Source organism: Sminthopsis crassicaudata, chromosome 1 (assembly GCF_048593235.1).
Source record: "Sminthopsis crassicaudata isolate SCR6 chromosome 1, ASM4859323v1, whole genome shotgun sequence".
NCBI lineage: Eukaryota > Metazoa > Chordata > Mammalia > Dasyuromorphia > Dasyuridae > Sminthopsis > Sminthopsis crassicaudata.
Genome location: NC_133617.1, coordinates 490,698,823 through 490,726,798, shown reverse-complemented (window position 1 = coordinate 490,726,798; position 27,976 = coordinate 490,698,823). Strand labels below are relative to the sequence as shown.

Below are 27,976 nucleotides of genomic sequence, written 5' to 3'. Positions count from 1 at the left end.
GGTAAATGAAAACAATTTATTCCAACAACCATGAAGCAGATGTTGTCAGACATTGAAGATGCCAAAGTTATCCATTTCAGCTTGAACCATTGCTGGTCATCTTGACTTTTGTCTTGCCATTGATGACTCAGGAGGGGACAGAAAGGTTGTTGACTTTTGTGCAACTCTTGCTCTCTTAAATCCAATTCAGGTGCAAGTCAAGATACTACTCATGATTTCATTAGTCGTCTTTGGAAAGAAAGGATGAACAACAACAAAATAATTTAAATAAACTATAAGAACTCAAAAGGAAGGAAAATTGATGAAAGTTGAAATAACTACTTTAGAGAACTTATAGAGAGTTATTTTTCTTAAAGGATGAGTAGGTTTTTGAGAGACTGGTAATGGGATTCAAAGAAGGGTAGTAGACAGTCCCTGTTCTCAAAGAGAATATAGTGTAATGGGAGAGACAGCATATGGATAATTATGTACAAACAAGATATACACAGAATAAACTGGAGATCATCAATAAAAGGGCACTAACATTAAGGAGAATTAGAAAAGTCTTCTTGTAGAAAGTGGAAATGAAGGAAACCAGGAAAGTCAGGAGGCAAAAATAAGAAGAGAAATAATTCCAGGATTGGGGAACAGCAAGTAAAAATCTCTCTATTCTTGAGATGGAGTATCATGTACAAGGAACAACAAAGAAGGCAACTATTGTTCCTGGATGCCAGAGTAAGATATAAGAAGATTGAAAAGATAGGATGGTGTCAGGTTCAAACCTCTTAATTTTGGATGTCAAGCAGAATATTTATATTTGATTTGATAGAAAGTTGTGTGAGGGGGTGTGGTGTGATAAGGTCAGATCCTGTTTTAGGAAGAACAGTTTGAAAAATGAATAGAGGATAGATTGGATTGTGGAGTGATGTGGCAGACAGTCCAGGTATGAAATGGTAAAGATTTTTACCAAGGTGATGATATTATTTAAAGACAGAGACATTTATAAGAAATATTATGAAGCTTAACTAGACAAGACTTAGCAACAAAGCATAAAGAGGAATGTAGAGTATTCCAAATAAAGGGGCCTAATGATTGAAGACAAGAATTAAAAGCATAGAATTCCTATGTGAGACCAATAATCATTATAGTTGAAAATTATTAAAACCCTGAATTTAATTAATCGCTTCCCCAGTGGCCTCCTTAAACATCCTATGTATATATGTGTGTGTGTGTATCTTTATTAATCTCTTTAATCTGTCTCATCAAGGTGAATCCATCTTTCAAGAGTACATATAGCTTTTATTCATGTCTTCTCATCCTGGGTGACTGTTATTCATATCTACTTGTTCTAGGAACCTTCCTCCCTTGGTGTTCTGTAGATCATGCAGGTAATAGATAATCCATTGACAATCCCTCATTTTTGCTGTGTGACTAACTCAACTCCATTTCCTTTAATGTATTTTTTTTTAATCATACCTTTAGCACTATTTCCATTCCAACTCAATATCCAATCAAAAGGTGCATAGGAATATTTGAACTGAGAAGAGAATGCCAATCTTGTTCCCGAGTAGAGAGCAGGACTTTTCATTATTCCCAGCTGGAAATAGTTTCACCAAACATTCATGTGTCATCCTCCCTGTCTCTCTAATCCCTAGACCTAAGTGCACCCTTGTTCTATTTTATTAAATTTATATACATGTACTTTTTAACTAATACATTGTGTACGAGAAAACACATAAAATAGATAAAGATGAAATCAGATAATTTCCGATCCTGTTTTTCATTTGGGGCCTAGATCATTGTCATTATATATAATTTCTATCCCAGATACATTTATTGATGAACTAGCTTTGCAGTTTATCTATCAAAATGCTAGTCCAGGCCAGTTATCTCCAAATTCTTTTGATAACATAATTAAATCTTTTTTTAAAAAAAGGAAGAAATAAAGAAAGCTGAAAAACAATTCAGCAAAACTAGCCAATATATTGAAAAAGTCTGCTATTATATGCAGTATCCCATGTTCACAGTCTCCCAACCTCTGTAAAGAAATTAGGGGCAGATGTTAGGGGGTCTGAGAAAGCATTTCTTCTCCTACCTATTTTTGAGAGCTAAGCTTGTAAGACTGAAAATGGACAATTATTTTTTGCAAAAATACATTGGGTATATAATAATATTATGTCCCTTAAGAAGGAAAAAATGGTCTCAAGGACCCCAAATGTCTCTAATAAGCCCTGAAAAATGAAAAACTCAGATATCTCATGAAATGTTTCTTCTTACTTCTGAACACACACCAAACTCTACTACTTGTCTTTCTAAGTAGAATTTATCACCCATCCTTTCTGTTTAGCTGAAACTTTTTTTTCTTATATGATTTCACCGATAGTCAGATTGTCAAAATCAATTGGATTTATTTTTTCTTCAGTAGTACTTCCCCTTAATCACTGGACAAGGAACTCATATTTAAATGAAATGATGTCCACTATTAATTTTTCTCTCTGTTCTTAACTTGCTTGATCCAAAAGCTTCTTCCTTTGTTGGTGGTTGTCTTATTTTCAAAGACCAAAAAGATATCATTATGTTAGAGTCAACTTACAGTGTGTCCAACTGTGGCTGATCAGACCAATATAAGCTCAGAATGCTCAGCCACAAGTCAGACACAAATAATCCCAATTAACATATTGTGTAGATTCTCTGACTTGGTGCATCTTGTATTTCTTCTGAGCTAATTAGTCTTCTACCAAAATTGTATTCAAAGAGTTAACAACATTAGTAGGAGCTACTAGAACCTGTGCTCAGCTATCATTGATTTCAAGGACATAGAGAAAACCTTCACAAGTCCAAATCAGAGTATGAATTTATACAGAAAAATCTTTATGTATAAGATCCCCCCAAAGGGACTTAAAAGGAGGGGGAAAGGATACTAAAAAGGGAGGGCTGCGTGTCACAAGTGGGGTCTATAAATTAAATATCGGGGAAGGGGTTCAGGGGGGTCAATGGATAAAAAAAGCATAATCAGGGGATAATATGATGGCAGGAAATACATAATTAGTAATTTTAACTGTAAATGTGAATGGGATGAACTTTCCCATTAAATGGAGGGGGATAGCAGACTGGATCAAAAGTCAGAACCCTATAATATGTTGTTTACAGGAAACAGTTAAAGCAGGGAGATACTTACAGAGTAAAGGTAAAAAGTTGGAGCAGAATCTATTATGCTTCAGGTAAAGCCAAAAAAGCAGGGGTTGCCATCCTTATCTCAGATCAAGCAAAAGCAGAAATTGATCTAATTAAAAGAGATAAGGAAGGAAACTATATTCTGCTAAAAGGTAGCATAGACAATGAAACCATATCAATAGTAAACATATATGCACCAAGTGGTATAGCATCTAACTTCCTAAAGGAAAAGTTAAGAGAGTTGCAAGAAGAAATAGACAGCAAAACTATAATAGTGGGAGATCTCAACCTTGCACTCTCAGAATTAATTAAATCAAACCACAAAACAAAAAAGAAAGAAATTAAAAAGGTAAATAGAACATTAGAAAAACTAGGCGTGATAGACCTTTGGAGAAAACTGACTGGTGACAGAAACTTTCTTTTCAGCAGTTCATGGAACCTATACAAAATTGACCATATATTAGAACATAAAGATCTCAAAATTAAATACAGGAAGGCAGAAATAGTAAATGCCTTCTTCTCAGATCACAATGCAATAAAAAGTACATTCAATAAGAAGTTAGGGGTAAATAGACCAAAAAGTAATTGAAAACTGAATAATCTCATCTTAAAGAATGACTGGGTGAAACAGCAAATTATAGAAACAATTAATAATTTCACCCAAGATAATGACAACGATGAGACATCATACCAAAATATGTGGGATGGAGCTAAAGGGGCAATAAGGGGAAATTTTATATCTTTAGAGGTTTATTTGAACAAAATAGAGAAAGAGAAGATTAATGAATTGGGCCTGCAACTTAAAAAGCTAGAAAAAACCAAATTAAAAACCCCCAACCAAAAACTAAACTTGAAATACTAAAATTAAAAGGATAAATCAATAATATTGAAAGTAAAAAAAAAAACTATTGAATTAATAAATAAAACCAAGAGTTGGTCTTATGAAAAAGCCAATAAAATAGACAAACCTTTGTTAAATCTGATCACAAAAAGGAAAGAGGAAAATCAAATTGTTAGTCTTACAAATGAAAAGGGGTATCTTTCCACCAATGAAGAGGAAATTAGAGAAATAATGAGTTACTTTGCCCAACTTTATGCCAATAAATTTGATAACAAGTGAAATGGATGACTACCTCCAAAAATATAGGCTTCCTATATTAACAGAGGAGGAGATAAGTTGTTTAAAAAGTCCCATTTCAGAAAAAGAAATAGAACAAGCTATTAGTCAACTGCCCAGGAAAAATCCCCAGGACCAGATGGATTTACATGTGAATTCTACCAAACATTTAAAGAACAATTAGCCCCAATGTTATATAAACTATTTGAAAAAATAGGGGATGAAGGAGTCCTACCAAACTCCTTTTATGACACAGACATGGTACTGATGCCTAAACCAGGTAGGTTGAAAACTGAGAAAGAAAACTATAGACCAATTTACTTAATGAATATTGATGCTAAAATCTTAAATAAGATATTAGCAAAAAGACTTCAGAAAATCATCCCCAGGATAATTCACTATGATCAGGTAGGATTTATACCAGGAATGCAGGGCTGGTTTAATATTAGAAAAACTATTAGTATAATTGACCATATTAATAATCAAATTAATAAAAACCATATGATCATCTCAAGAGATGCAGAAAAAGCATTTGATAAACTCCAACATCCATGCCTACTAAAAACACTTGAGAGTATAGGAATAAATGGACTATTCCTTAAAATAGTCAGAAGCATATATTTAAGACCATCAGTAAGCATAATATGTAATGGAGATAAACTGGAACCTTTCCCAGTAAGATCAGGAGTGAAACAAGGTTGCCCACTATCACCATTACTATTCAATATTGTATTAGAAATGCTAGCCTCGGCAATAAGAGTCGAAAAAGAGATTAAAGGAATAAGAGTAGGTAATGAGGAAATCAAACTGTCACTCTTTGCAGATGATATGATGGTATATTTAGAGTACCCCAGAGATTCTAATAAAAAGTTATTAGAAATAATTCACAACTTTAGTAAAGATGCTGGATACAAAATAAATCCACATAAATCCTCAGCATTACATCACCAAAAAAATGCAACAGCAAGAGATACAAAGAGAAATTCCATTCAAAACAGATGTTGAGAGTATAAAATATTTGGGAACCCACCTACCAAAGAAAAGTCAGGAATTATATGAGCAAAATTACAAAACACTTGCCACAAAAATAAAGTCATATTTAAATAATTGGAAAGACATTCAGTGCTCGTGGATAGGCCAAGCAAATATAATAAAGATGACAATATTCCTCAAATTAATTATTTATTATTTAGTGCTATACCAATCAGACTCCCTAGAAACTATTTTAATGACCTAGAAAAAATAACAACAAAATTCATATGGAAGAATAAAAGGTCGAGAATTTCAAGGGAATTAATGAAAAAAAGTCAGATGAAGGTGGTCTAGGTGTACCTGATCTAAAGCTATATTATATAGCAGCAGTCACCAAAACCATTTGGTATTGGCTAAGAAATAGACCAGTCAGTCAGTGGAACAGATTAGGTACAAAGAACAAAAAAGGATATAACTATAGTAATCAAGTGTTTGACAAACCCAAAGATACCAACATTTGGGATAAAAATTCATTATTTAAAAAAAACTATTAGGAAAACTGGAAATTAGTATGGCAGAAATTAGATATGGACTCACACTTAACACCAAATATGAAGATAAGCACAAAATGGGTCCATGATTTAGGCATAAAGAATGAGACCATAAATAGATTAGAGGAACTACCTCTCAGACCTGTGGAGGAGAAAGGAATCTATGACCAGAGGAGAACTAGAGATCATTATTGATCACAAAATAGAAGATTTTGATTACATCAAGCTAAAAGGTTTCTGTACAAACAAAACTAATGCAAACAAGATTAGGAGGGAAGTAACAAATTGGGAAAATATTTTTACAGTTAAAGGTTCTGATAAAGGCCTCATTTCCAAAATATATAGAGAACTGACCCGAATTTATAAGAAATCAAACCATTCTCCAATTGATAAATGGTCAAAGAATATGAACAGACAATTCTCAGATGATGAAATTGAAACTATATCCATTCATATGAAAGAGTGTTCCAAATCACTACTGAGCAGAGAAATGCAAATTAATATAACTCTCAGATACCACTACACACCTGTCAGATTGGCTAAGATGACAGGAACAAATATTGATGAATGTTGGAGGGGATGTGGGAAAACTGGGACACTAATGCATTGTTGGTGAAGTTGTGAAAGAATTCAACCATTCTGGAGAGCAATTTGAAACTATGCCCAAAAAGTTATCAAAATGTGCATACCCTTTGATCCAGCAGTGCTACTACTGGGCTTATATCCCAAATAAATACTAAAAAGGGGAAAGGGACCTGTATGTGCCAAAATGTTTGTGGCAGCTCTTTTCGTAGTGGCTAGAAACTGGAAAATGAATGGATGTCCATCAACTGGAGAATGATTGGGTAAATTATGGTATATGAAGGTTATGGAATATTATTGCTCTGTAAGAAATGATCAGCAGGATGAATACAGAGAGGTTTGGAGAGACTTACATGAACTGATGCTGAGTGAAATAAGCAGAACCAGAAGATCACTATACACTTCAACAACAATACTGTATGAAGATATATTCTGATGGAAGTGGATATCTTCAACATAAAGAAGATCCAATTCACTTCCAGTTGATCAATGTTGGACGGAAACAACTACACCCAGAGAAGGAACACTGGGAATTGAATGTAAACTATTAGCACTACTGTCTTTCTACCCAGGTTACTTACACCTTCGGAAACCAATTTTTAACGTGCAACAAGAAAATTGGATTTACACACATATATTGTATCTAGGTTATACTGTAACACATGTAAAATGTATGGGATTGCCTGTCATCTAGGGGAGGGAGGGGAAAATTTGGGAAAATGAATACAAGGGATAATGTTATAAAAAAAAAAGTTACTCATGCATATGTACTGTCAAAAAATTTATAATTATAAAATTAATTTTAAAAGAAAATTATAAATAAAATCCTTATAATAAAAAAGATCCCCCCAAAACCCAAACATTTGTTACAGAAACCATAAAGAAAACTCACATGGGGTGAATAGAGCCTACTTTACTGAGCCTAATTATATTGACACACACACACAAAAAAAACAGGTGTGAAGAGGGATGTAGTGGAGATAGATAGGAAAGAAGTTCCTAGAATGATTCCATTTGCATACTTTTTCCCTGCTAAAGCATTGAACTATTATGAAAAAAAAATTAAAGTATGAACTTCAAAAGCTTGTGTGATTAGTGTTGCCATAGTTATTATTTTACAGCATTTTCCTCTTTTTCTCTATTTCTTATTTCTTTCCTCCATTCTGCCATTTCTCTCCTCCATTCTGCCATAACCTCCCACCAAAAAAAACAAAACAAACAAAACAAACAAAACAAAACAAAAACCTCTTTGTCCCTAAAGAATCAAGAAAATTGCAACCTTGAAATGGTTATCTGAAAGGGATAAACTCCTGGACACAATTGTTTGTATATAGAAAGCACATGGCATCACAAGGTTCCCAGACCTGTCTATGTATCTTATGGGTGTATGGAAAACGAATATGGTTATATGGCCTCTAAAATTGAATGTTTACAGATCACCCTTTGCCTTCTTTACATTCCCATCATCCAGGTTACATTACCCTTTTGCCTTCTATCTTGCTTTCTGCAATCTTCTCTGGGGATTGAATCTATCTATGCTTCTGTACTCACAAATCAGGAGATTGCATTTTCTCAAGATTCATTTTTGTGAGATTTTTTTGTTCTCCTACTTATATGTTTTTTAACAGTAACATATCTCCTGCTGATACTGAATGAGACCTGCCAAAAACTCTCTTTTATAGATAAAAATGATTCTGAACTAGTTGCCTGGCACACAGGATGGAAATTATTAAAATTCTATTTGTTATCTGGTTTTGGTCCATAGAGTATCATTTTGTTAGATGTGCCTATCTATTCATTCTGTGTATAGTTAGTAGGTGCTCAGTTGAAATAACAGATTAACTCATGATTTCTTTGATCATATATTTGTTGTTATTTAGTTCTTTCACTTTTTTTCTTGGCAAAAATACTGGAGTGGTTTGCCATTTCCTTCTCCAACTCATTTTACAGATGAGGATACTGAGGCAAACAGGATTAATTGACTTGCCCAGGGTCACACAGTTAATAAATGTGTGAATTCACATTTGAACTCACACCTTTTGACTAGATTCCAGCCCTGTCATTCTATCTACTATGCCACTTTTGTTCAGACATACTTTCTTTTATTGTTCTGCTAAAGATTTAGTTTGATGATACCTTTTTTCCGATATCCTGCATTCATGCAAAGAAATCCCAGAAGAAATCATCTCCTGAAAGTAGTTTCCCTTTCATTTGAGCTTTATTTCTCTCTTCCTTGCTAATTTCATGAAGACACTAATCTGTGTATCATCCCTACCAACCAGTCTCCTCTCCTGTTGCTAATTTTTGACATGTTATGCTAAGTGGGTTAATTCCTTTTTCTTTTGACTCTTCAGCAATCTCCCTAAGACCAAGTTTTTTTTTTTTCTCTCTCTCTCCTTTTTCCCTTTAGCACTGCAGTGATAACACTCATCCCTGTCAGTCAGATATGAACATTGAAGGGGCTTGGAAGAGAGGTTACACTGGAAGAGATGTTGTGGTCACTATCTTGGACGATGGCATCGAAAGGACTCATCCAGATTTGGTGAAGAACTATGTAAGTGTTTTCTGCCTTTCCAGTAAATCCATCTGAAGTTTTGGGCTCTAATTGCTGGGAAGTGGGAAGGTTACTCAAAAACACATGAGGCAGATGTGCCAGAAGATCTAATGTCTTTTGCACATTTCCTTTTCTTGGTGAAATCATTGTTATATAAGAGAATCAGTGTGACCCAAAGCTATAGATACAAGGAGACCTGGGGTAAGGGATATGGGAGGATGATTGTTTACTTTTTGTTTGTTCCCCTTGGTCACCATACCTCCATCATCACTGTCACTACTCAATAGAAAAGAAATTGGAGGTAATGGATTGAGTGCTGCATTTGTTGTCAGGAATGCATGGAGTTGATAAGTGATTAGTTCATTAATTAATTACTTGTTGACTAACTGATTATCAAAAGAATCTTATATACCACTCACTGAGCTAGATATTTGGGATAATAAAAAAGGGGGGAAAGAAAAAGAAATAGCTCCTTCTTTCATAGAACTAACATTCTATTGGAGGAGAAAATATTATTTTTATACATATATATATATATATATATATATATGTATCTTCTACATACATCTTTTCTTAGACATTAATTGTATGACAAATCACTTAATGTCCCTGAGCTCATTTTTCCTTCTTAAAAGGCTCATAATATTATTATATATGCAATGTGTTTTTGTAAAGATTTTGTAAAGTTACATTTTATGTATTTATATCATTTTATACTTTGTAAGTACTATAAATTTGAAGTCATTATAATCATTACTTTTCAACATATAATATTAGGTAGATTCTGATGAACTTATTAGAAAGAAAAACAAATCTTTGCAACTTTATCATGTATAATTGTATTTAATTGTTTTTAAATGTTACATATACACATATACATTATATATTTTTTCTTGTTCTGTCTGTCTATATATGTATCTATCTATCCTCACAAAGTGTCTTGAACGTGTCTCCACATAGTGGAGATACAACCTACAGTCTTAGAGAACTGAATTGGGGAGACAGTCTACTACTAACTAACTAGCTTGAAATGAACAACATAGCTAATATATGAATATGTAGATATAAGATAACCTTACATATAATATATATTTGAGCTATTTAACATAATAATAAAATGTACATTACAACTCAGATATTTAGTATATGTTGTAACCAAGATATTAAATTACATTTTTCTATATATCTTGAGATATAAATGTAATATTACATGTTCTATTAAGAGTATGTATATATGTAATATTACAATTATTATTGGAGGATATGATATCTGAGATATTTACCTAATTCACTTTTCAAAACTTGTAGAGTAGATCTTCAGTGTCTTCTACCGTAGATTCAAGATGCTTTGTGGTTTTCACTCCTAAAACTATACCTCATTGGTCTTCATCAATAGACATATTAGCTTTAACAATTAGATATTGAAGGCAATTAACTTAAAATACAGAAATTTACTGATATAACTTTGTAAGAGCAATAGTACCAAAAAATTTCCTCCTGTACCACTGGGGCAAACTCTTCCACCAATCTACAGTGAGTGGGAAAAGGAAGCATACATACTGTATTGTATGGAGGCACACAGGGTTGAAGCATTTCTGGTACTAACAGGCATTGGTGAACTTTCTTTTCTTATTATGTCCTCATATAGCTCTATTCTTTTCACAGTATCTTCTGTACATATTATTCAGTGGGGTTCCTTAGGCCTATTGACTTCTGGGTATAGTGTCTCTGGGTGAATAGTTTCACTGTAAAATGCCATGGCTGATGGGATATTAGAAAAGGAGAAAGAATTCCTTTAACTTGCTACTTCCTTCTGGGAGAGGAGTAAGGAGAAAGCAAAGAGTGATTTTCTCTTAATAGTTGGCCTATTCCTCCATGGGTGTCTCTCTTCTCTACTGCCAAGAGTCCATTGATTACTTCGCAATTGTGTCAATTTAAAGGGCTATCAAGGATGTGGACACTTTTTTGGATATAGTAGAAACACTTGTTGGTAGCCTTGTAATTACATGTAATTTGAGAATTTCTTCTTTGCTTAAGAAATTAAGGAGTATTAAAATTTCCCACTAATTTCATCCAACATGACTGATTTCTTTATACTTTGCCTAAAACTTAAGGCAGTAGTTTTTGTTGTTGTTGTTGTTGCTTTTCTCCTTATACTCTGTGATTTCATCCACTGGGCTTAAATAGGTAGATGGAGATTAGGTGATTATAAGTCTCTTGATCAACTCCCTCTAACTACAAATATACATGCATGTATACATACAAATATACATACACATACATGTATGTGTATGTGTGTAAAATGTGTATATATGTATACATACACAAATATATGTGGATTTATTCAGTTGTGATTTCATCAGAACTTAATATATTAATAACTTAATACATTCAAATATTAATGCTATAAAAATAGAAATATGGAATGTCCTTAATCAAAGACAAGCATATCTTCTTTACTTTGCTGTATATTTCTGAAAATACAAATATATTGGTCCTATAATCTGTTTTTTTTCCATCTCTACCCTATCATCTTGTTTCCTTTTATAACTTTCTGTTTTCTATATATTTATTGTTCTGTTCCCAATCCTATGAGTTGAGTACCTGTTTTAATTTTTATTTCAGCTGAGGGATGACCCATTTAAACAACTGGAATAAAACATTGGGCACAGTTTCTCGATTGCAATAATTTCTCTAACATGCACAATTAGATTTATCTTGTTTCTTTTTTTAACAACTCGGAAGATTTAAGATAATGTCTATGATTTTAATATGTCATGTAGATGACATCAAATAAACTAAAATAAATAAAACTTAGATGATTGTTTTTTTTTAATTTACAACCAGGTAAATTTATAGCCTAAATGATTCCAAAGTAATGAGTATTCTGTTTTTCTCTTTTTCCATTGGTTTGTACATGTAGATTTTAAATAAAAAGATCAGTTTTATTCTCTATTCTCATATAGAATGCTTTATTCCATGTCATCATGTGTTTTCTGTGTATTTGAATGGACAAGATACTTAAATTCACCACTCGATATTCCATACTAATTTTCAACATTGCACTCTAAAATTACAAGAGCTATGGTGTGAAAAAGAAAAGAGCTTTTGAAGAAAGTATTGTATTCATTTTTTCTTTTCCATTCCTAACTTAAGAGTTCCTTATGGTCAGAAGAATGGAAAAAGCTATGTAACATATAACTACTTAGACATGATAGCTTCTTAGCTGTTTCCTTGAGTGCAGGATTACTTCTACCTTTGGCTCTATCTTTCTGCTCCCATTTCTCTATGTAAATGTAAACTGTGATACATTGGTAATCCAGAGTTCATATGATCATATAATCTCTGAGTTGGAAAGAACATCAGAAGCCACATAGTCCAAATTTTACTTGAAAAAGAGTGTTTTATACAACTTACTTGACAAATGGAGGTTCAACCTTTGTTTGAAGCTTTCTGAGCAAGGGGAAACTTATTAGCTCTTGAAGCAGCCCATTCCACTTTTGAATATCATTATAGAGATATTTTCCCTTACATGAAGTCTTTATCTGCCTTTCTATAACTTAATCTCATAGTTTTTAGCTGTACCTTCTGAGGTCTAATCTCTCATGCTCTCCTTGAAACCAGAGAGAATAGTAATGATCAGTCTCCAAGGTAAAATTAATCAATGATTTCCTTGAGGAAGAAAGGGAAAGAGAATAATCTTATTCAGGTTTCTGTAGACATACTCATACTATTTTCCATCTTTTAAAACAAGAAGTCATTTAGTACAACCCTCTCTAATATTATAGGTAAGGAAACTGAGACCAAAAAATCCAAGAGTACTTTCAGTCTGGATATTACAGGAAAATACATAGCTTACAGGTGGTTAGCAGTAGAGTCAGAATCTGGAATTTTTTGCCCTAGTAGTGTTGCTTATCTCCAAATATGAATTTATTCCTTTTCCATAATTTAGCCTTCTTTGGACAAAGTTGTATATCACAGAATCATGGATATAAAACTGAATAAGGTTTTAGATATCAGCTAGTACCTATATCATTCTAAGATGAAAAAAAAATGGAGGCTCAGAAAAAGGAGGTCACTATCCAAGGTCTTGTGTCACCAAGCTAATCATTCTTGGCACTATACTTTTCTTTTTTTTGCTCCCAACTAATTTTATTTCAGTCTTACTAATCTAATGAGTATTGTTAATTTTCCCTCTTTTTTTTCTTTGTGAAATACAAATATAAATACAAATAATTCTGTAATTGTTGCAGATAATGACTTTGAACATGGAGACATAAAAAGAAAGGACTTGCCATGTCAACAGGTCACCTATTGTAATATTAATTAGATTGAGTTACACAGTTTGGGGAGGAGTAAATGTTTGAGCTAGAAATTATTCTTAATAGAAAAGCCTTGGGTAATGGCAGAAACAATAATTATTAATTATAATAAAAAATTTAAAAAACCAAGTATTTAGTCAACATTTAATTTTTAATAGTTGTTCTTTCCAATTACATGTAAAGTCAATTTTAACATTCATTAAAAATTGTTTTTGAGTTCCAAAATTTCTCCCTTTCCTCCCCCTTCCTAAAATGATAAGCATTTTGATATGGGTTATATGTGTGAAATCATGTAAAACATAGTTCTATATTAGTCATGTTTTTACCAACATTTTAAAGTAGAAATATTTATAATAGGAAAGTTTAGAACTGCTTTTAGAAATTTTAAATGGAAATTTAAATTATTTGAAAGTCCAGGCAACTAGATTTAACTAGATTTAGAACATATTCTTGGTCATTTAAAAGAAATCCAAATTTGTTTTTAACCTTATATATTCAATATGACAATGACAATATTACCTTATCAATTCAACTTATAAATGGGGAAAGGGGGATAAAATTAATATGAATTAATGATGTCTAAAATACCAACTTTTAAAAATTAAATTTGATTTTTTAATCAATGAAAAGATGCTTTCTCTTCCTCCATTAAGAAAGAAAGAAAAGAAAACCCACAATTATCACATTCACCTATGTATAGTATGTAAATATGTGGATATATAATGTGTATGTGAGTCTGTATATATTACATTTGTCTCAATCTGCACTGAGTCTATCACCTCTCTGTCAGGAGGTGGGTAGCATATTTCATCATGAGTGCTTTATAATCATTATTGATCATAATTCCCAAATCTTTTTAAATTATTTTTATTTATTCATTATTTATTAATTAAATAATATTTACAATATTGTTATTATATAAGTTGTTCTCCTGGTTCTGATCACTTAAACTCTACATCAGCTCTTACAAGTTTTTCCAAGTTTCTCAAAAATGATCTTTTTCATCATTTCCTACATACAGAATCACAGTATTGTATCACATTCATATGCCATAACTTGCTTAGCCCATTCCCTACTAGATGAGCACTTTCTCAATTCTTTCTTTGCCACAACAAAAGTGATGCTATTATAAATGATTTCAAGATAGGCATTTTCTTACTTAAATTATATAAACTTTTGTAATTTTAAAATTTGGTACTTACAACTAGGTTAATAAATCCTTTTAAGAAGTGGTCCTACTATGCCCAAAGGGTTATCAAACTTTGCTTACTCTTTGATCCAGCAGTGTTTCTACTGGTATTATATCCCAAGAGATCTTATAGGAGGGAAAGAGACCCACATGTGCAAAAATGTTTGTGGTAGCCCTTTTTGTAATGGCAAGACACTGGAAACTGAACGGATGGCCATCAATTGGAGAATGGCTGAATAAATTATGGTATATGAATGTTATAGAATATTGCAATATAAGAAAGGATCAGCAGGATGATTTCAGAGAGGCCTGGAGCAATTTATATGAACTGATGCTAAGTGAAGTGAGCAGAACCCGGAGATCATTGTACTTGGCAACAACAAGACTATATGACGATCAATTCTGATGGACGTGGCTCTTTCCAACAATAAGATCAATCAAGCCAGTTCCATTAATCTTGTGATGAAGAGAGCCACCTACACCCAGAGAGAGGACTGTGGGACTTGAGTGTGGTTATTGTGGTTTGCTTGAATTTTATTTTCTTTCTCATTTCTTTTTTACTTTCTTATGTGATTATTCTTGTGTAACAAGATAATTGTGTAAATATTTATGGCTATATTTAATTCAATATATATTTTACCATGTTTAACATATATTGGACTACATCCCATCTGGGGGAGAGGATGAGGGAAAGGGGAGGAATTAGAAAACAAGATTTTTCAAGGGTGAATATTGAAAAATTATCCTTGCATATGTTTTGAAAATTAAAAACAATTTCAATAAAAAAACAAAAATTTAAAAAGTAATGGTTCGAAGGGAATTTAAATATTTATTGGTGATCTTTATTTGGCTTATTCCTTGTTTGTAATTTTTCTGTCTTTGCAATATGTTGAGTGACTTGCATGCTTTGTTCAATTAAAAAAGACATGTATTAAGCATTTACTGTGTCCAAAGCACTGTTCTAGGCCCTGGAGGTAATACAAATTTTAGATAAGACAGAGTTCCTGTCCTCAAAGAATGAGGTAAGGATGTTAAGAGTTGGAAAACTATTAACAACTTATCTTTGCTTCTTGTTTGATAAGGAAATCTACATGGAAGAGACAGGATTTCAGCAAGTTGCAAATATTGATATCTTAGTTACATGTGAAAGTTCTCCACTTAGGAGTATAAAAAAGGACTTGCTGATGAGAATGGAATACATAGACAAAGGCAATAGTAAATAAGGCAGGCAAAAAACTAGACTGATTTCTAAGGAGTAGAGAGGCATTGGACTTTTAGAAAGGCCTTTTAATATAGTTAAGCAGCTCTAATTTTGTACTAGTTCACAATACATCTTTATCAACTAACTTATGGGGTTCTTCCTACCCCTATAGGAGAAATAGAGAATGATGATTTGCTGATTGTTACTGTATTAACTACCCTTTCCTAAAACACTCTGTCATCACTCAACCATGAGAATGTTAGTTAACCTAATTACTCACTTACAGGATCTTATTAAAGAATGCATGAACTTCATGAGTTAATGGATAATTAATGAGCATCCATCTTTCTTTTTCTCCCTTTTCCTTCTATTGGTTACAGGATTCTCAGGCAAGTTTTGATGTGAATGGGAATGATTTCGACCCAATGCCTCGTTATGATGCCAGCAACGAGAACAAGTAAGGCCCCAGTGCAGGGTGACTTGGTGTGTCTGACATTTGTTTCCTTAAAGTAGAACTTTGTCTTCTGCTAGTTATGTGGGAAGTATATTCATTGGAAGCTTTGAAATAAATAATGGCTGATCTTCATCTCAGAAAGACATCAGGAAGACTAGGCTTCAAGCCTTATTTCTAGCACCATGGTCGTGAGCCTTTGGAATATAAAACTTTTAACTAGATAGAAAGCTGCAATAAGATTTCCTAACCTCTTAGCATCACATGCAACTCTGTAAGACAGGGATTTTAACCTGGGATTCTCCCTTGGTCCAAAGAAGTAGACTTTATAGATTCTGTGAACTTGTTTGGGAAAAATTATGTCTTTATACAATACGGTTGATTTCTCCTGTGTTTTATTTTATGTATTTAAAAGCATCAGTCTGAGGAGTCCTCAAACTTCATCAGATTCATCAAAGGGTGAGGTCCATGACACAAAAAATTTAAGAAGCTCTATTCTAAGACGACTATAAGTTATAAATAAGTTGCTCCTATTGATAAAGGGCGATTTCACAGTGGATATTCCCTAAACCAATTAAATCATAGATTCAATCACTCTTCCCCATCCCCATCCCACCCAACCCAGCTTTAGAACAATAATATCTGCAATCAACCTTATCTTTTAATTGATCACTAGGCTTCGTGTTATATGCCAGGGTGGCCACAATGAAGTTACTATATAGCTATGCAGTCCTGAAGAATACACCAGTCCAAACCAAGTGAGATATTCCTAGGAGACCTTAAATGACAGTCTGGTGATTTAAGCAAGTAAAAAGTCAAAGCAGATCATTTATTGACCCAGTCTTATAGGCCTTACTTATTTTTAAAGATTTTTTTTCCTGTTCCCTTTTTTTCCTCCCCCTTATAGTTTTCCCTATTGTATTTGGTTCATAAGATCATAGATTTAGAGATAGAAGAAACATCAAACATGATCTAGTTCAGTTCTCATTTTACAGATAAAGGATCTGAATCCCAAGGACATTCATAATTTACTCCAGGCCACATAGGTAGTATGTGACAGAGGTCCTGCAAAGTCAATGTTCTTTCTCTCTACTAGAATGACAATGAGCTGAAATTCCACTTGATACTAGTCACCAGAAAACCTGAAATATTCAAGATTAATACAATTTTTTTTCAAACTTAGTTCACATACAGACTACAGGACCTTTGCTGCCTACTTAATCTTTGTCCCAGACACCCTGCTCATTTCCAATGAATAAAATAATTAGAAATAATAAGTAATAGTATAAATAAATAAATAACAGTAAAATAATTATACTAAAAGAAAACAAAAATGAATTGTTAGTTTGATGATCATCTTAAGGTAATTTGTTGTTCTTATTGCTTTTAATTGTCACTTATTTTTTGGTTAATTTTTGTTTAAAATAATACAGCAATTAACAAACATTTATCAGTTGTCTTTTGGATGCTAGACACCATGATAGGCACTAGGGATGCAAAAGAATGAAAGAATCTCTTACTTAAGGAGTTTACATTCTGATCTAATTTGAATTGCATATATGATCAAGGAATCTTCATATTCATTATAACACTTTAGAACAAAGATTGGGGGTGTTATTTTTTGTTTTTACCATTCTGAATTTTTGTATGTGGCTATATGCTCTGTTCTAGGCTTTCTTATTTAAATTTAACATGTCTATGTCTTGTTCAGGAATGTTGAAAGCAGTAACAAAGGTGGTTTATACATACTATTACATCCTTTTAAATATTCAACTTTATATAGAAAAATGAATAATACTTGCCTGTCTTTATAGAAAAGTATTTAGTAGACCTGCACTAGTCCAATAACCTTGAATGAAGTCATATTATTTTAGTAATTGTGTGTGTGTACATATGGTTTATCTTACTTCTCATAGATAGCCACAACAAACTCATTGTAGAAAATTTGCTGCAATTGTTGGCAATGGACAAATGAGTGTTACCGATCATGTGTCACTGATAAAAGGATTAATATGCAAAGTAATGGTAATAGAAGTTTCTAGAACTTCCCTGAAGCAACACAGAAAAGAGTTTAAATGAAGGCTGATGCTCCTATAACCTATACACAGAACCCCAATGACAATGCTTTAAGGAAACAGAAGATACACACATGGTGGTGGTACTTTCTAATCAAAGGAATTGATGTATCTGAATCTATTATGTAAATCTTTTTGGAGAAAAGGGTGGGAAACTCAGTAAGTAAGCAGGGCATAGATGGTAAACTTTCAATATGGCAGATCTATGGACCATTTATGGTGGTTATTTGGTAAGGAAAAAAAAATCAAGAAAACATTAGCTCGGGCTATTAGGAAGAAGGTAAAAAAAAGCATTTATTAAGGGCCTACTGTATGCCAGGTCCTGTGCTAAGCATTTTACAAATAGCATATATTCCAACAATCCTGGGAAGTAGATGTTCTTAGCAGCTTCACTTTATAATTGAAGAAACTTTTAGGCAAAGATTTAGTGACTTGTTCAGGGTCACAGAGCTAGTATCTAAGGTTGGATTTGAACTTATATCTTCCTGGCCCAGTATTCTAGTCACTGTGCCACGTAGCTGCCAACTCTGAATACATTATTTTCAAGTCATTTTAAACAATGATCCAAAGTTGTGGGTGGGGTGGAGGTTGGAGGGTGTTTTTTGGACTGGCGATTTTCTTGCTTTGGGGAATTCCTGGCATGGAAATTCTCTCCGCAGTTGCAGATGAGTAACTCCTATATAACTTAGCATATTATAGGTTTGCAAAGGGACCCTGAGAGATTAAGTGATTTGTTCTTACTAGTCACAGAGCAAATATGTGTCAGTAGTGGGACCTGAACCTAGATCTTATTAATGGGGAGGGAATCTCTAAAGAATATATGTAAATAGGTCATAGATTCCAGGGACATTGAAAGAAAGAAGTAGGTAGACCCAGATAATCAGTTGGTTTTTGGTACCTTAGAGCCACAGTCTCTGCATTGTTACATTTTTAATGTTGACAGAGGATAGGACTAATGATCATTGAAGGGCATCGCTGACAGATGGCTGCATCCAAAATACATCTTTTGTATTTGAGTTGTGGCTTCAGTTTTGTTTTGCAAGTGGTGTTTTGAACCTGTGATTTTTGCCTTTCACAGTCTTTCCAGTGCCTTTGTTCAGAAAGAGTCATCTATTTCCTGTTAGCTGTTAGTTGTACCAAGACATATTTACCTGCCTGCCTGCCTGTCCCATTCCATCCCCCAGCCCCATCTGTTCAGAAAGATGATGCCCAATCTCATGATTGCAATGTAGGCTTATTATTGTGGGGTGTAAAGATTTCTACCACAAGCATGTTTGGGCTGGTATACACTGGCAGTGAAATAGAGCACATTTCATTGGTAGGATGCTGCAATAGAATTTCTTTTTCTCTGCTGAGTAGAAGGCAATCAGCTATGGATGAAGTCATCCTGCTTTCCAAGACATCATGTTTTTCTTTCATTCTTAATAGTGCTGATCAATCTTATCTCTGCTGAGCCCCAGCTTGATTTCAGAAATTTAGGTTAAAAACATTCTTAGCTCATGGAAGTCCATTGAATGAATATAAAACAGTAGACCAATAGATATGTTTATTTTCATATCTAACTATTGCTTATCAAACAAACAGGCTTAAATATTTTATCACAAAGAACTCAATATCTGGGTGCATTTTTTCCCTTTACCTTTTTTTAGGATTATGGAAATTATGCTATTCAAGTTTAGTATTAGGACTGGCTTATTCAGAGACATATATAATCTCTTCTTTAAGGGGCAAATACTATAAATCAGAATACTTGAGATTTAAATGCAATGGTATGCTGGTAAAAGTTTAACAGCTAGTTTTCTGTACATATGACACACTTTTAAGCTTAATATGGATTATTAACATTTTCTTAAGTCTAGACACTCAATGAAACAATGACACATTCTGATTTATAGCATTTACAAACTTTGAGGAGTAACCGCCCATACTGAGAATTTCAGTTGGCTATCTCTAGCTTGTACAAGCTGGCTCCAGCCTCCCTCTGAGTAGATCACAAGATAAGATTTAGGGCTCAGGTGGACACAGATGCTATATAATATGATTCCCTCATTTTATAGATGAAAAAACTGAGTTCTAGAGAGGCTCAGTGTCTTGTCCAGGTTCACATAGGTTTTGTTGGCTTTTTTTAAGTCAATGTTTTCCTCTTCATTCTGTATTTATCAACTTGATATAAGATGGTATTAGCAAAGGATTTTTAACATTGGTTAGGCCTGGAAGGATATTACACAGCCTACCTGAACTTCTTTTCCCTTTAATATTTTTCAGTGTATTTAAAACACACCTTCGTAGTTGTAGGCTAGTATACATAGTGAAAACATCACTGGACTTGAAAGCAGAGCATGTTTCTAGATTCTTGCACTTCCTTACTAACCATGTGACATTAACATCAGAGGATCATAGCTGGAAGGGGACCTTAGACATCATCCAGTTGAGTTAGAAAGAATACTCATTCAGGAATCAGAAACTCTTTTCTAATGTAGTATGTGATTTTGAACAAGTCTTTTAACTCCCTTGTATCTCAATTTCCTGATCTGTAAATGGAAGAGATTATACTAGATGACCTCTGAAGTCATTTACAGCTTGAAATCTCTGATCCTAAGTCACCTAACCTTTCTGTTTTATTCTTGTTGTTTAATGCATTAAGTGAAGGGATTGGATTATTGTTGGTATTCATTCACAATCATTCTTTGTAACCCCATTTGGTATTTTTTGGCAAAGACACTGGAATGGTTTGCCATTTATTTTATAAATGAGGAAACCAACTTGCCCAGACTTCCACAGCAAATATGGATTTAAGCTAGATTTGAACTTAGGTCCTAACTCCAGATCTGCTCACTCTGTCCACTATGCGATCAGTAGCTTTAGTTGGTGACTGAACTTGTTTCACTTGGATTCCTTTCATTCATTCAACTATCCAATTACTTTCACCTCTGACATTACATCCCATTTATTCTCTCTGTAACTTATATGCACCTAATTATTTGCATGGTGTCTCTCTAATGTAATGAAAAGGTTTGAAATGTATATTCTTTGAGAAAAGGAACGCTTTTTGCATTTGTTTATATTCCCAGATTTTTTTAAACAGTATTTGGCACATCATGAGTGCTTATTGACCAAGAGACTTGACTTAATGCCTTTACCAGCTCTAAATCTGTGATCCTGTGTATACTGGGGAGTGGTCCCTTAAGAGTCAGTGGAATGGGCACAAACATCTTGAAAGTTTTCCAAGGATAGATCAAACTTCCCCTCCTCCCACAAACTTTTGTGAAAATAAATTCTTTCATCTAAATGCTTCTATTTACATTGACTCTGACATGAACAAAAGACCTTTCATTTGCAAAAGTTATAAAAATCCCTTTCTCATGGGTTGTGCTAGTTCCTGAATGGTGGCATGTCATGTCAGACTTGAATAATTGATATTGGAGAAATAACCTTCTTAGAAGGGACCAGAAAGCTCTGGCTTCACATTTAGCAGTTCTCCCACTTACATCAGCCTGCCAAGTAAAGCTGACTGAATTGTTCTTGGTTTAAAATAGAAAATGCCTCCTTGCAAATGAAACAATCTCCTGGCATTTCATACCATGACTTCTATTTCTGATAAATGAATTATTGATGTCTGGGTTAGATCATCCCCTCCCTAGGATACATCTGATTGAAAGTCCTTGCTTCTTAAAAGTCAAAGCAACATATTGAATGGGGTGTGATACCACATAGCCATTTGTGCATATGTAATGGATACAGCAACTAATTATTTTGAAAAATAAATCAACCCATAGATTAAAGATTGATTTTCCAAAAAGAGTAGATTTTTTCATACCCTTTTTTGTTTCCATTTCCTGATTTTAATGCAATGATACTGGTTTTTTGGTCTCCTTTAAAATAATATAATTTTTGGTTTTCATACTCTAGCTATGTAGAAACCAAAGTCTGAATGATGGGACTTAAGCTTCTGTGTGACTTGTCATTCTACAATCAGCTACAAAAAGTTATATAGAAAATGTGTTCTGAGGCAAAGCAATTGAATATAGTAAGTGTTTTCTGTCCCCTTTATCATTACAAAGGAGCTATTTTAACAATGTTAGAGAGCCAGACCCCCTTCTAACTATCATCCAAATAGGCAGAGCTTCATTCTCTGACGCTAAGAATTTAACCAAATGTGTTTGGATAAAGTCAGACTGCTGTAAAATAGTCTAGCATAGTCAAAGAAAATTCATACTTCACCTTAGATTGGGCTTCAGAAATCAGTTATCTACATTTGCCTGTAATGTTTTTTTTTTTTAATAACCTCAACATTTGTGAACACAGATGGCTTTGTAGGTACCAAACAGGCAGTCATGAAATATAATCTGCCTTTTTTTGTGGCCAAACATGAAAGACTGCATAGCATAGTGAACAATATCTTGGCCTTGGGGTTAAGAAAAGTCATGTTCAAATCCTACATCTAACATTTACTAGCTGTGTGATCCTAAACAAAACACTTTTTATGAGCCTCAGTTTCCTGATTTGTTCAAATGAGGGTAGTAATACTTATAATGTGAACTAGTAGTATTGTAATGAAACTCAACATTATAACCTATATAAAGGCTTTCATGAATTTTGAAGTACAATATAAATGCCATCTATTACTAGTACTAGTACTAGTACTAGTACTACTACTACTAAACTTGGAGATTATGTTAAAAGAAGAAATAAATGACCCATTTCATAGATTATTATACTTAAAAAAAACTTAATTGACAAATTTTGTACTTATTTAAATTATAGGATACAGAGAATAGCCCTACTTTAGATGTTCACATTATAGTTTCTATAAAGAATTAGCATTATTCGTTTGGACTTCTCTTATAGTATTTTGAATCCAATTTCCACTAACTCTGCATTTTTTTATTAAAGAGAAATTTTTAAACCCAAGAGAACATTCTGGTTGTATTGAATCTAAGTTTAGGAGTTTTATGATTGAATTTGCTTCAAGGACGGATCCCTTTGCTAGTCCAAAATTGGAAGGAAGATGGCAGATTTCTTAAGTGAAAAAATACAAAATGAAAGATAGTTGTCTGGATGGAAGTCCATTTCCAAATGAGAACTGAATCTTTGTAAGAATTTCTTTTGATCTAAAATTTCATATCCCATTCTTTTTGAAGTCCAGATAATTATTATTCTAGGGCTAATGAATCTGTCAGAGGAATCTGGAGGACTTTTTCATTCTTCTCTTCTCTTTATCAATCTTTTGACCACAAAGGTGGCCAATTCCTCTTATAGATTCTGTTTCATATAGGACATTAAAGTTACAATATACTTTGTATCCAACACTTTGTAGTAGATATCTGTAGGCATTATCGTGCCCATTTTATAGATGAGTCTGATGTTCAGAGATGCTAAGCGATTTTTATAGTTTGTAAGTGCCAGAGAAAAGATTTTAATTCAGGGCTCTACATTTTATCAGTTTGTCCAAAAGATTCTCAAAAGATGTTTAATAATACCTGCCATTTGAAGAATAAGGTGATCTTAGTTTCTTTATCCCAGACCAAAAGAAGGATATTTGGAAGGAAAAAAATGCCCAGCTTATCAACAAGCAAACTGTATTTTTTCAGGGGCAGCATGGCATAGTGAATAGAAAGCTGGACTTGAAGTCAGGAAGATCTGAGTTCAAATCTTGCCTCAAATATGTCTTAATGACATGACCTTGGATAAGTCACTTAACCTATTTATACCTCAGTTTCCTTATTTGTACAATGGGAATAATAATAATGGCCTCTATCTCTTCAGGGGATAAAATAAGGTAACTTTTCCAGAGCTGCCCTCTTTATCCTCCCAGAGAATGGGCGTGGGATAATGCAAGGGCTTGTGGGGAAGAATTACTTCATCCAATGAGCTTGATCCTCCTAAGCATGGAAGCTCTTCCCCAGAAATTCACAAGTAAAACTCCCAGTCATGGCCGGAACTAGAGGATTGTCAAGTACCAATTTAGCACTTAGTAAGAACCTAATATCTCATTATCTCATTAACACTTAGTAAGAACCTAACAATTATGATCTGAGAAGTAGTAACATCCTTCCTAGAAATAGTGATTTAAGATTTACAAAGTGCTATACATACATACATTATCTCATTTACATCTCACTCACAATCCTATGACATGTATACCATTATTATCTCCATTTTACCAGTGAGGAAACTGCGACTTAGAGAAATTAAGTGATGACCATAGAGTCACACAGTAAACATTTGAGATGACATTCTAACCCAGTTCGTTATGATTATAGGTCCAGTGTTCTATACTAAGTTGCCTTTTTTTTCATTCTTAGCGAGTGCCCAAAATGATAAGAAAACAGATCTTTTGAAGTAACAAGGGTTGTTTTTTTTTTTTTTTAATTAACAAGGTCACTGTTTTTCATCAAGTTTGTTTGCTATACATAGCTTTAAAAATTCTCAATTATATAGCAAAACATTGCTAATATATGCTAACAGTCAGAATAAGAACAAATAGATCGTGTTTAATAATAATAAAAATTGCATTTATATAATACTTTAAAGTTTGCAAAGCACTTCATAAATGTTATATTTTATTTTCAAAACTCTAGGATGTCTATACTATTATTAGTTTCATCTGACAGATGAGGAAAATGAGGCAGATAAAATGTTAAGTGAATTGTGTAGGGTCACACAGTTAGTCTGTGTCTGAGGTCACGTTTCAACTCAGATCTTCCTGATGCTGTTCTTTCATTCTATCCTCTGTACATTATTATGATAATTATTATGAAAAATGTAATTATTTAAGTGGGATTCTCTTTCTATAGCTTTTATTTTGATTGGTCTTCATTTCCCTCTTTATTAAAGGAAGTTGTATTCTTTAGAGGATAAACTTCATCTACATTGGTGAGATGTCATTGACTCTGGAGGAAAATAGAAAGTCTTTGCAATAAATATATCGACCATTTGAGTTCAGCTATGCATACTGGAGAGGAATTTTCTATTCCTGAGTTGTCCAGTGGTTTTCTTTAGAACAGAGATTTAGTACTTTTAGGCATATACTGTGTTCTTTGCTCTGTCACTTCATTGCAGGCTACTACTTAAACAAAGGACATAATTCAATTGGTGCTTATGTAATTTATGTAATTAGCCAGTTGCTGAATGGAATTTAAAACATTGGAAAAGTGTAATATCTGATCATTGTAATCATTAAATTTTCCTATTTTTTACGTTTCATACTTTATATTTTATTCCTTTCTTTATTCTCAGAGAGCAGGTAGTATCACTCATTAGGGTGGGGAGAAAGTCCAACTTTCCAATTTTGTATGACTTCCTTTGAGGGAATGTTGATGGGACTGGAGGTTAGCTGAGTGTACTACTAGACTTTTTCCCAGAATTGTAAGGTTGACTCTTGCTCCTTTGGAATAATTCCAACAACCAGAGTGCCATGAAAAATAATGTAGGAACTGGAGACTATATAAGAAAGATTCCCCTGCCAGAGCCAAATATTAAACTTAGCCTGAGGTAAGAATATGAAAATAATAGAATCCTTTCCCTTCTTCACTCAGGGAAGTTATATTCCCTAGGGCATAAGCTTTCCTATATTGGTGAGATGTCATTAACCTTGGAGTAAAATGGAAACCTTCAGCAATGGGTATATTATAAGCATTTAAAATTCTAGTTGGGTATATTAGGGAGGAATTATCTGTTCCTGAGTTCAGAGGTATTCACTAGAATAGAGATTTAGTACTTTCAGACATATACTGTGGACTCTGATCACTCACTCTGTTTCAGGCCAATATTTCATCAGTTTCAGAAAAAAAAAAAAAAAAAAACATGTCCTTCTAAATACCTACACAAAACTCTATATGGTGATAAAAGCATTGGAATAGTAGCATTAGAAGATGGAATGACCCTTAGAAATAATCTAGTTCAATTACCTAATTTTAGAGAAAAAGAAATTGAAGCCCAAAAAACAAGGGTGGAGGTGGGGCAGAGATGGGCAGAATGGAGAAAGATCAAAGTTTTCCAGTTAGCTGCTCATGACATTGCTTGGATAAAACAAACAAAAAACAGATCTTCTGACTTTTCCTCCAATGAACTTTCCATAATAGCACCCAGCTTCATCACAAATAAACAACCTGGAGTTGATTGTTTCTGTTGATTGTTCCAGCAATTCCATACCACTTGATATCCTTTACTCCACATTATTTCCCATCCATGGTTCCTCAATGCATATATTTATTTTTACTTCACTATCTGATCCTCTCTTCCAATTTCCTTATTTTTCAAGTTATTCCACACTTTTTACACTTCTGCTTTCTTGACAAGTTCTAGCTTTAGACTATGATGAATAAGTACACAAAACAGGGGAAAGGTACTCCTGCCTCTTATCCACACAGTGGTTGTATGATTGAAAAGGTGGAGAAATATGTGACTAGATGAATGGATATAGATAAATGATAGCTGTTGTCATTTAGTTGTGTCTGCTGCTTGTGATCTTCCAGACCACATCATCAGATTTTCTTGGCAAAAATACTGGAGTGGTTTGCTGTTTTCTTCTCAAGTTGATAAGAGATTAGGTAGCTTGCCCAGAATCACACCCTCATGCATTATCCAGTGAGTGTGTGAGCTGAAATTTGAACTCAGGTTTTTCTGACCCTAGACCCAGCATTCTATCCATTGAGCCATATAGCAAGTGAGATAAGGCAAACAAATGGTGTTGGAAAAATTGGAAAATAGTATGGCAGAAACTAGACATCTAACATTCTATTCTAATATAAAGTCAAAATGGGTTCATTATTCAGCCATAAGGAGTGATACTATATAGAAATTAGAACAAAGGATAATCTATCTCTCAGATCTGTGGGGAAGGAAGGAAAATTATATAAATATATTATGGAACGTAAAATAGATAATTTTGTTTTTGTACAAACAAAAACGATGCAGACAAGATTTGAAGTGAAGCGATAAATTGGGGGAAATGTTTTTACATCCAAGGGTTCTGACAAAAATCTCATTTCTAAAATATAGAGAGAATTAACTCAAATTTATAAAAATTCAAGCCATTCTCCAATTGATTAAGTCAAAATATATGAATACACAATTTTCAGATGAAGAAATTAAAACCATTTATGGTAATATGAAAAAATGCTCTTAATCACTATTGATCAGAGAATTGCAAATTAAGACAACTTTGGGGTACTACTACATACTTCTCAGATTGGCTAAGATGTCAGGAAAAGTTAATGATGGGGAGGGGATGTGGGAAAATTGGGACGCTAATACCTTTTTGGTAGAGTTGTGAACTGATTCAAACATTCTGGAGAGAAATTTGGAACTATGCCCAAAGGGCTATCAAACTGTGCATACTCTTTGATCTAGCAATATTTCTACTGGGCTTGTATCCCAAAGAGATCATAAAAAGGAAAAGGGCCTATGTATGTAAAAGTGTTTGTAGCAACCCTTTTTGTAATACCAAGGAACTGGGAATTGAATGGCTGTCCATCAGTTGGAGAATGGCTATATAAATTATGGTATATGAATGTTATGGAATATATATAAAAATAATCAATAAGATGATTTCAGAGAGGCCTAGAGAGACTTTTATGAACTGATGGAAGTGAAGTGAGTAGAACCAGGAGAACATTGTATACAGCAAAAGCAAGATTATGCAATGATCAATTCTGATGGATGTGGCTCTTTTCAACAGTGAGCTGATTCAGGTCAGTTCCAATGATCTTGTGATGAAGAGAGCCATCTTCATCTAGAGAGAGGACTGTGGAGACTGAGTGTAGATCACAACATAGCCTTTTCACCTTTTTATTGTTGTCTGCTTG

The 27,976-nt window shown here is 33.6% G+C and overlaps 1 protein-coding gene across 1 annotated transcript in view; it reads left to right on the top strand.

Moving 5' to 3' along the window:
* The window catches only part of PCSK5 (proprotein convertase subtilisin/kexin type 5), a 626,478-nt gene that overhangs the window by 169,875 nt on the left and 428,627 nt on the right, over positions 1-27,976 (top strand). The window contains 2 exon segments of the mRNA XM_074281408.1: positions 8,786-8,929; positions 16,022-16,098. Coding sequence (XP_074137509.1) covers positions 8,786-8,929; positions 16,022-16,098 — 221 coding nt within the window.